Source organism: Dufourea novaeangliae, unplaced genomic scaffold (genome assembly GCF_001272555.1).
Source record: "Dufourea novaeangliae isolate 0120121106 unplaced genomic scaffold, ASM127255v1 scaffold343, whole genome shotgun sequence".
Taxonomy (NCBI): domain Eukaryota; kingdom Metazoa; phylum Arthropoda; class Insecta; order Hymenoptera; family Halictidae; genus Dufourea; species Dufourea novaeangliae.
This window is the reverse complement of record NW_015374236.1, coordinates 204,874-216,413: the sequence shown is the minus strand read 5'-3', so window position 1 is coordinate 216,413 and position 11,540 is coordinate 204,874. Positions and strand designations below refer to the sequence as shown.

General features: G+C 37.8%; 1 protein-coding gene across 1 annotated transcript; it reads left to right on the top strand.

The window, feature by feature from the left end:
• Positions 1 to 2,045: 2,045 nt before the first annotated feature.
• On the top strand, positions 2,046 to 11,490 carry LOC107192440 (probable cytochrome P450 301a1, mitochondrial). The gene is made up of 10 exons (XM_015581693.1): positions 2,046 to 2,175; positions 2,745 to 2,991; positions 6,208 to 6,324; positions 6,470 to 6,546; positions 7,163 to 7,358; positions 7,429 to 7,588; positions 8,113 to 8,282; positions 8,751 to 8,829; positions 9,339 to 9,539; positions 11,383 to 11,490. Exons 2-10 carry the CDS (start codon positions 2,816 to 2,818, stop codon positions 11,488 to 11,490), a joined length of 1,284 nt encoding a protein of 427 aa, XP_015437179.1. The 5' UTR covers positions 2,046 to 2,175; positions 2,745 to 2,815.
• The last annotated feature ends 50 nt before the right edge of the window (positions 11,491 to 11,540 follow it).

The following is an 11,540-nucleotide window of genomic DNA, read 5'->3' as shown; positions in this document are numbered from 1 at the left end:
TCATAAATGCCGAGCAATCAGAAATGCTAAATCTGTTATGCTTCCTCTTAATTCATTTATTAAGCATAGAACAGTTTTAATACCTATTCTTGATTCTAAAATGTATTTCATGTTCCAGTAACAAAAAAGAACGTACGACAAATTTTTTCTCGTGCTAAATACATATGTACATGATGCATGTACACACGCACGAACTTGACACATGAAATTTTTAATTTTGTACTTTAAGTGGCTCTATCGACGTTCTGAAACCTGTTTTTATTCGCATTGTTCCTTGTAATATTCAATACGTTCACTTTAACTGCCCTATTTAAGATCCAGAGAATTTCTGCTGCCAGAATAATAATTTAACAATTTATCTTTGGTACTACCAAGTATACCAAGGCCTTACAAATCAGAACCTAAAGGTCATGCAGAATTTTTGCACTATCACGCCTTGTACCCTCAAGAGACCCCATCCGTTTTTGGTACAGGTGGACCACAAACTGGATCTGGCTAGACCAAATGTACATAGCAACTTACAATTAGACATACAATTATGTAGGTACTAATCGAATCCGGTGAAACGAAGATTAGCTATCAAATTGATTCATATTCGTATACATGTATACATGTACCCCGACCTAACCCAGGCCATTTAGTTTTATCGCTAAAAATGATACATGGACAAATGATAAGTACACTGTCCGAGGAATACGACGAACTAGGGGTGGGTTGGAACCTTACTTTTAAATTCTCGAAACTCGAATCCGAAATATTGTATGATTTTGAAACTTGAAACTCTCGAAACTCAAAGCGCTGATTTTGTTTTCTAAGAGGAATATTTTGTTTTAAGAACTGAAGTTTCAACAAAATATTTGTATAAATCTTTAGAGACAAAAAGCGCTAACACTCGATAGTTAAGCAGTTTCCACTTTTGACTATCAGCAAATAATACTATAATATGTGATTAAAAAATAAAATTGGAGAAAGCTGCGTCAAGCTCTCACGAATCACGTGTTCTCGAGCTGCACTTCTACAATCACGATTGATCGTCAATCTGCTTATAATAATGTAGGTACATATTTTTTATTCTTCATTCGTCGATTTTCATATTTTTTCTTACCTGGGTTTCGAGATTTTCGACGTTTCAAGAAACCCATCCCTATGAGAAACGCAGGAAACTTGTGTTTTTAGCTTCTTAGCTTTTTTTCGTTCATTTTCCAAAGAGAAGTTTACATGCCTGAGCGGCGTGAACGTTTCGTTGAAATGGTTTCCGCGAACGATTCAAGTCGTGAACGCGAGTACTTAACGACCGCTTTGTGGTTTCACCTGAAAGGATTGCCGCCGGTATTCGTGAAGCAATTCGCTCGTCACCGAAAAAAACGCTGTTGCTGTACACTGTCGAATCGAAAAGCTGGTCGAGAGTACGAATTACCGCGCTTCGTGTAATTATGGAATTAATGCACGTCTTTCATTCTTCGGATATCGTATTTCTGTTGTAATACATCTTCTTCTTCGTTTCACGTTGTCCCACGTCCTCCATAGAGTAACAATACACTTCTGCTCTTAGATATTAGGACACCTGATCTGTACGAAAGAATCCGATATTTCGTAAAAATTATACAGAGGTTGATACAAAAAACGGTTCGTAACTGCTGGGATAAATAATACCTAGCACGTACTTACTCGACCAAAGGATGAAAAAAAATCCCAATACACACGGTTCCAAAAGTTTATATTTTTAGAAGTTATGGACCCTTATTTTTCTATCACCCTTTATGAATATTTTACTTTTATTACCGTATGGTACTGTTAGTGTTATCCATTGAGCTTTACGATTCTCGAGATGATATTTATTGCAAACTTTTGACAAGCTCGTAATGCTTTATATTCGATAAGTGTCCTAACACTTATTAACGAAACTGTACAATCATTTTCAATGCTAAGTCCCACGACACCGTTCTGTGTGTTTCAGAATAAAAAAAAAGGACATGAGCATATTACGTGGCAAGCTCGCTAGGTCATTACTATGTAGCATTAAACAGTCGGGGAACCCACGTCGAACGTTAGAAACCTTCGCTACGACGGAGATCGGAGAACAGGATTGGTCGCAGTGTCGACCGTACACCGAAATTCCTGGACCGAAGCCTGTTCCCATATTGGGGAACACGTGGCGATTCATACCGTTCATAGGTATTCATTAATGTTCCCTGCCCGGTCGCGACAGATTTCGTGTGCTGGTCTCTTCGAAGCTAACGTAAACGAAGAGACACAATTTTCATTTTATACATATTACATACTCTTCGCGTTCTGTTATCCCTACATATCGGGACCTATAATTTTCGTCCGGTAATTTGAATAATCAGTTTTTATCGTGTAATTATTGGAATCGCTTAGAAGCCAAACTGGTCAACACTGAACTTACACGGAAGTAACATCTACAGTACTATATGTATACATATGTATCCTAAACTTCCTCGACCGCATAACTTGTGGTGTTCACTTCAGTGTTGACCAGTATATTATGTATATTATGTATGTATATACATAATATACAGAAAAATATAAGAAAATATTTCTTTGGCAATTTGAAAATAATTTGGGAATGAATGGGTTAAGCTGATCAGTTTGGCTTCCAAGCTCGTTCGAGTCTCATCAACGAGTTTCGAATTCACGTATAATTGAAGAGGAAAGGAAAAGGCCGGGGCAAAGTGCCGAGGGACACACGTGTGTCTGACTGACCTAAAAATCCGAGTTTTCAGGTGACTTCGAGATCCAGTCGGTAGACCAAGTGTCGAAACGGCTGCACGCGGAGTACGGGGACATTGTGAAAATGGAGGGTCTCCTAGGCAGGCCGGACATGGTTTTCATATACGATGCGAACGAGATCGAGCGTATATTCAGGCAGGAGGAGAGGATGCCGTACAGGCCTTCCATGCCGTCCCTGAATTATTACAAGCATGCGCTGCGAAAGGATTTCTTCCGCGACAATGCCGGCGTAATCGCTGTGTAAGCATCGAATCGTTTCACCGACGATCAATTGAAAGACAAATTTCTCTGACAAACAACTGATATTGTAATCGACTCACGAACTCACTTTAACCCTCGTAGAGCGGCGCTTTTGCTGAAACAGTTACGAGGAACCTATATTCGATGGATAACTGTTATGAAAGAGCGAAATTTTTTACTATGTCAGTTTTCGTTACGGTTTTAGATTCTCCTAACGACTGTACAGAATTTTACAGCAAATGAAATCACAACATAATACAGCTACGTATTGATTACTGTGAATAAGCAACATTTTTTTAAAGTTATTACGAATGATTAAATAAATATACATGTACATAAACAGTGATTTACAAATTTCATTTGCTCTGAAATTCTGTATAATCCTCACGAGAATCGGTTCTACATGAATATAACCGTTTTGGAACTGATATGGAACTTTAAAATTAGTAAAAGCAATAACGGATACAGAAGTGATAAAGGAACCGTAACTGAAACTGATATAGTCTGAAGTCTGAAACATAAGTTCTTAATAATTGTTTCAAGAACCGAAATCGATTTCGTAACAGTTTTCAGGCCCTGCTTGCCACAAAAACGCTGGATTCTGGGGCCGTCCTGAATCTTTACACATTCACTTTCCTGGGCGTATTGGGTCTCCGTGCAGAAATGTCTTGAAAGGAACCGAATTTTATTATATTTTATTTTTACGAGCCAGCGGGAGCGACAGGAAATCTCGAGAGTCTTGGTATATCTATAAAAATTTTTACGGCCTTTCCATCCGTGGGATAAAGTCAGAATTATATGTATGTATAGTATAGTGTCGGTGATTTATACGACGCGATGCCACGATACACCTGACGTTCGATTCCCTGTTGGGACTGCACGGAGGGAAGTGCTTTCAATGCCGTTGACTCGGAGGGGTTCATGACCATTGGCCCTCCCACCGTCTGGATCATAAACTGTCCAATTCAGAACGACAGGTGCTATTCGTGTAGTTGGCTAAATTATGCTCTTGTCACACCTGTCGCCAATGATTGCTAACAGAAACGGAGTACCGTAGGATATCATGAACTCTTCATTAAAATTGAACTAGTCAAACGATGATTAACTATCTCTCTGATATCGTGACACTCGTCGTGAGCTTTAACGTACAACTATCGTTTTTATCTAATTAAGTGCCTTTGTCTTGACATGTCTTGATAGCTTTGCCTCGAGATAGAATAATTTACCTAAGTGGTTTTACGTAAAAACTTGCAAAAATTTAACGACTGCACGCGACAATAGCGCTTGCCACCGTAGCGAAAGGGTTTAATGAATGTATCAACTTTCATCGCATGGAAACTCACTGTCCATAGCATGAAACTTAATTATGAATACGTGTAGGTGTAGCTACTGCAGCTCACAGAGACACATACGTAAAAACACTGATTTCACGGACGTCACGGCAATTGCATGGACTATAATTTCAACTGACAGGTTCATCGAAATCTCAGTCGACTTTACCAATTCGTTGTTGGTTGATCACACAATTTGTGGTGATGATTTTTACTGGGAAACCTGTGGCTGTATAAGAGAATGTAAGGTATTGGTACATGAAGTAACATTTCAAAAAAAGGGCCCATTAACGTAATTGAAAATTCTATCTAGCTATACATTACGTCTGTCCTGCAAACGGTTCTTTGTATCGTAATATTAGCTTTCTCTCCAGAATACACGCGTATGTACATATGTATGTATATGTAAATACATTGCTTACATACTTTCAATTTCGTCAAGTTGAACAAGATGTTTCTGGTTAGACAGGAGTCATCACGGTTTCACGATGTTTGCGGATCTCATTGTCTACTTATAATAGTCAAATATTGACGTTACGATCCACGCGGTTGAGTTGCTTAATCTTTCACTTAGCAAATCAGTAGAATAGCAAATGTTTGCCGCCGCTATCGAGAGTGTATGCTACATGCCACTTGCATTTTCATCTTTAGAGACTCCTCAGCTTTGGATACTTTTAATTCTATTTTACAATATTATCTTTGATTGATTCGGACAAGTATTCCTATTATTTTCAATTTTTCTCTATTTGCTATTGAAACGATACTCTTTTAAAATATTCGATTGATTTTTACGGTCCAATCATTGGAGTAACGGATATTACACTTGACTTTAAATTTCCTGCCAGATCGTGCGAATATCTACACATTTTGAAAGTTCACAAATCAATTCGGAAGGATTCAATTCTCTTTAAAGTAGGTATCTACACATTACACATCTGTTGAAACTTAATAGCGCAATATTGTGTGCGGTGATCCGATCAATGCGGCGCGTAAAGAGAAATCAGAATCGCGTCCTAACACCGAAATACGACACTGTAGCACATTTTTGGTAGGGACGTATTAGGAAATCGGGTCGCGATCGATGCAATTGCAGTTCGAGTTGTTATGCAGGAAGCGATAGCCTAACACCCATATACGGTTGCGCAACCTTTGCTTTCAAACGGATCGTGTAACGTGAGTCGCGTTCCTAACAATCTTAATTCACCCTCATTTCGGCGGAACTTATTTCGTTCGGAACCAATTACGTGTGGTCATTTCGTGGACCAATGAAAAATTCCCCCAACTAATATTGCCACTGAATACGTCCACATCCAGTTATCCCGATAACAAGACTCGTTTCAAATTGATTTTCAAATATCAACTTTCAAGTAAATCGAGTTTAAAAGTTATTCTTCCTCCATTTGCCTCTCTAACATACATCCTTCATTCTCTTTGTATTTTGTTATTCTGTTATTTAGGACAAAGTGATATAACGTACTATGTGAAAAAATACCACTTACAACCTTCACTCACTAAAAATATACAATTTTCACAACAACAAAACTAGTGTTAAACAACCCCGTCATCCTATTGTTCCATCACTTCTCTCAATTTCGTTTGAAAATTTCAATTAATCTGATATAGATCATACCCATCGTTAAAGCCCCATTCGTAAAAACTGTTATTGCCAAAAACAATCTATGTGGTTCCCGAATATTTCCAAGAGTTCAAGTTAGAAAGCTGCCGAATATAGTCTTCTATGTTTGTAGGCCCAAGAGGTTCGTCGAACGACACAACCGTTAAATTATTCAACAACGATCGCGGTTGATCGATCGTTGATTCGTCTCGTTTCTCGTAAAATGCCTAGAATCTTGGATTCCTCTGAGAAACTTTCGATTTGTTCCAGACATGGCGAGGACTGGTACAACTTCCGGAGCAAGGTGCAACAGGTGTTGCTGCAACCGCGGATCGCGAGAATGTACATTTCGTCGATGGAGGAGGCGAGTTTAGCGTTCCTTCGAAGGTTCGCCGACAAACAGTCCAACTCGTTGAGATAATGTCGCGTCATGTATAACTTTCACTCTCTTCCGTTGTCCTTCTTTTTTCTCCTCATTCAAGTGCGTGTCGTTTCACCGTGAGGCAATACTATTCTTGTTTCTTTTCTTCAGAATATCGAAGATACGGGACGAAAACGACGAGGTGCCCGATGATTTTCTCAACGAGGTTCACAAGTGGTCCCTCGAGTGTGAGTGAAAAACGATATTTCATCGAACGAACATTACCGTTGCCGATTTCAATTGCCAGCTGTTAGATACTCGTTACTCAAGATTATGTTATTCTACTCGGATTAGTCGAACGAATTCATATATTTTTCATTTTCATTCCAGTTTTGTATGAATTAGTCCGTAAAAGTTCGTATTTGCATAAACATCCGTAGTATATTTATAGCTTACACGTTATACGATAATAGTACTATTACCATTCATGTATTCGATTATAACATTATAACACGAAGAAGAATTTTTCAGGTAGAAAGATTTATACGATAATAGTACTATTACCATTCATGTATTCGATTATAACATTATAACACGAAGAAGAACGGAACGACGACAACGGCAACGGTTTTCTACCTGAATACCGTAATGTATGATAATGCTTCGTCATCTTCTGGACTATATATCTATTCCAGCATTAGATGTTAATGTCGTTGGTAAACGAAAGCTATCCCGGATTTGAATTCTTGTTCCAACAGCAGACTTGCCTTCATCGCAGAACCCCAGCCGAATACATTTAAAACAATCGCACACAGGCCATAAACTGTTGCATGGGTATTCATAAATCGTCTTCTCTTTTTCTAGCCATCGCTCGTGTTGCACTGGACGTTCGATTAGGCTGCTTGGATGACGACGCGAATGCGGAAACCCAAAAGTTGATAGACGCAGTGTGCACGTTCTTCGTGAACGTGGGAATATTGGAGTTGAAGATCCCATTCTGGAAACTGTTCAATACACCCACGTGGCTTGAATACGTGAACGCGCTGGACACCATTGTGAGGTAATATAAAATCAATGGAAATATGTAGTGGTACTATTATAGTATTCGTGATGTATATGTATATTTTCAGCATAACTTCAAACTACACATCTGCTGCACTTACAAGGATACAGGAAGGCAAGAATAGTGATAAGGAACCCTCTGTTCTGGAAAGAGTATTGGCTCTTGAGAATGATAGTAAATTGGCCACTACCCTGTCTCTTGATCTGTTTCTCGTTGGAATTGACACTGTACGTATCATCGTATCTCGAGGGATCGTGTAGTTTACATACATATTCGCTTGTTGTCGTTAGATTGCGGATGCTTATGCAAATATAGATTTTGCAAATATAAATTTCTTTACGTTATTAGGTATTTTATTAGACTTTATTACATTTTTTGGCTATACTGACATAAATATAAATGCACAAGATCGGCAGTCCAGTATGTATCATATAAAGTATGAAACACCATTTTCTATTTGTATAAGGATTATAACTAGACTTTGGAAGTTTATGCAAATTCACAGTTTCAGATAGTAATCTCTAAAAATTCAAATGGAGCAGAATTTTCAATTCTATACTAGAGACTTTACTACGTTAATTAATAGTAACACATACATACTTACACAGTGTTAAACTCGATTAAAACCTCTATTTTATTGCGTTTTCCAAGTTAAAAGCTTAAACTATAAATGCTTAAACATCCGTCATCTAATTGTAAGAATTCAATGTACATAATTCGTAACTACGTAAAGATTAAATGTTTTTTACAGACTTCGAACTCTGTGGCGTCCGTATTGTATCAACTAGCTCTGCATCCGGAGAAACAAGACATAGTCTACAAGGAAGTGTGCAAGGTGCTTCCAGACGAAGGCACGCAGCTCGAAGGGAAGCATATGGATCAGTTGAAGTACTTGAAGGCGTGTATTAGAGAAACCCTGAGGTTCGCGCATTAACTCTTAAAGCTTGAGAATCCTAATCCCTTAAGACGTCGATTCGAACCGTTAATGCTTAATCTCTTTGGCCACGGTCAGGACAAGTAACCTCAAAGTGTTAAAGTAAAAATAACAGGAACGATTTCTTCGCACCAGAGTATTTGTAGGTTGTTATGTTAACTCACCTTCCCGTTGTTCGATAAATATACATATTACATGGACTAAAATGTGATTTCCAGTAGAATTCACGGCACGGGAACGATTCCCAGATCAATATGTTTAACTTGGAATTAAAAGACGCCTGAATTTATTGTTTTTAATGTATTCAAAACGTTTCTACCGGAAGAATTTCTTTTTGTTCGAAGAATCTTTTTCTTTGTTACTTCCTTTGGATTTTCAATTTTTTAAGTTACTTATTATCTAACTATTACGGTATAATGATAGTTGATATACATACACTGTTTTATGTTTATCAGAATGTACCCAGTCGTCATTGGCAATGGACGATGCATGACGAAAGACACAGTAATTAGCGGATATCAAGTACCTAAAGGCGTAAGCAACACTTCTTCTCTTTATATGATAGAATGATTCATGTTGCAATTGGACGTCGCTAATGAATACAGTAATAGCGGTCATTGGTGTATGAAAATTCGTTAGGTATGCGTCATTGTCATTACTAGACTGCGGAAATTTATGCAAATTCTCCGTTTTACATGCAAATACCTAGATGAAAGTCGGTAATACACAGAATTTTGTTTCTTATATAATATTAAGGATATCAATACATACATTAATATACATATAACACATATGCCTAAGTAGCATTAAACTATAATACATTGTTATTTTTATTTTACGACATTCTGCGGGCGAAGATGTACTGTAAGGGCATAAGTATCCGTAGTCTAGACATTACTATGACAATATGTTTCCATTAAAGATAAAGGTACATTACAACTTATATTGTTAGTCTGAGCTTCAGACAATGATGGTTATACAGTAATGACCAGTAGATGTAACATATAAAAAGTTTCTATTTCTACCTGTGTTTCCGCAATTAGGTTCAAGTGGTCTTTCAACATTACGTGATAAGTAATCTGGACAAGTACTTTCCACGAAGCAGAGAATTCCTTCCGGAGAGATGGTTGCAGGGCGACGACGGCGTGCGACACAGTTTCGCGTCGCTCCCTTTCGGCTACGGAAGGAGAATGTGTCTGGGGCGACGATTCGCCGAACTGGAAATGCTGGTTGTCATTAGTAAGGTAATATAAACGAGTCGTTACTTAATTTCAGGTACATTAATCCGTCATTTCTCGCTACTGAAAATGATAACGTCGTTTATCGCCTGTGAGAATTCTGCTCATAGTATGAAATACGTTTATTTGATGGGTAAGTACCTATATTACTTATTACACGCGAACCGGATACACTGAAATGATAAGTAAAGAAAAGTATGGCTCACAGATTTCCTGATAGTGCGAGCAAAATGCTCTTGTATAACGACAAATAAATGATGGGTTAAAGAAATGAAACGGAAGAACATTGCGATCGATAGCGCGGAGAGTAGAGGGAGCCAATATTTTTCGAGTTTTATCGCGGCGTAGGTACTTACCTGATTCTTACCTTTACTGCAGTTCCCGTTATGTATATACTTTGTCAGCGGCCACAGTGAATGCCCACGAACAATAAACGTTACGGCGGGCCGGCTGAATATTGACGTTTATTACTGGAGACTGGAGACGGTTAGGCGGGTTAGGCCTCCTTAGAGTGCCATTAATCGTGTCGCTTGGATGTCACGATAATCCGAACGGTTATATGTACTATATGTATACCTGAGCAATACGGTCCTTGAGGGTGGTCCTCTTTCGGTCAACTTCATTTCCATCTTCAGGGCTGCTATTGGACTTTTTTAAAAATAATTTACTAAATTGTGTGTCTCTTTAACTCTGTTTTCTCACACTGTAACCATTTAAGTAATATGTACTACCTTTATGATTCATGAAAGAAGACAATTCGGAGAAGTAGGATTTTAAGTGCCCAATGTGGTGCTACATGTTTGGGAAAAATTATGAAATATTCGTTCTAAATTTCAAATTAAAAGGAATAAATTTCTGATGGTAACATGTTCCAAAAAATTGAAAGTCTTTTAGATAGCTTTGAATCATCGATTGTAACACCATCTCGGATTTCTTTTACATTTTACGCAAGGGTGACAATACTGACAATCTAAACAAGCATAAAGTAGCGGAGTAACGTTTTCTCGTCTATCTGGAATAACCCTGGCAATAAATTATTCTAACGTTTTACGATTCGTATCGTTTTCACCACTTTCTGTCAGAAGATTCAACGAAAAGGGCACCGTCAATAAAAGCGGACAATTTCTTCAAATATGGCGCACACCGTAATAAACGCTGGGATTTTCTAAATTCGGGGTCTTCTCGCGGTTTATTACGCGCGCCGGACTTTCCTGCAATGGAATTCAGCAATTGGAAAAATCCGTAATTCTGGCTGGTCCCCAATTACCTGAATTTTTTCCCCGAAATCCTCCGATTTCTTCGAACAAGAAATTTCAACGCTATCGATATTTAACTTCTTTAGGGAAAAAAAGATTTGAATATGATTTTCGTTGCTTTGATTAAGGTTGGAAATATTATTTTAACTTTGCTAATGCAACACTTGAACTTGTTTTATCATCACGTTTGTGTGTATGAAATAACAACAAGTTTCTTAGAATAATTGCAAGTTATGACGAACATAAAAGTGAACCCTCCAGGAACGAGAAATCGGTTTATGGGCACTGTGTTTCTACTCGCTTTCTAGTTCTTTCCACTAGAAATTTCACTTTTACGCTTCTTTCATTGTTTTTCAGAAGCCCATTGATCATTGAGGTCACTGTGACCGAAAATACGCGTAGCGAGAAAGCGTGAAAATAATATTAAAACAGTGGTTTCGCAACTTTTATACCTTTAGGTCTATTAACTGAATGTATAAGGTGCCTCAAAGTTATTCTATTATGGCACTGTTAGATATTATTATAAATATCGTTCAACTTTTCTGTTATACATTTTATTTTCGTTACTCAGTCTAAATAATATATCGTTTCAGATACTGCAACGTTACAAATTAGAATATCATCACGAGAAGTTGAAGTACTATATCAACCCTATGTACACGCCCAAAGGACCCCTAAATTTGAAATTCATTGACAGGTAGACGATTCCAAGAAAGCTGAATATACATATATACAAAAACGTTAGTTATTT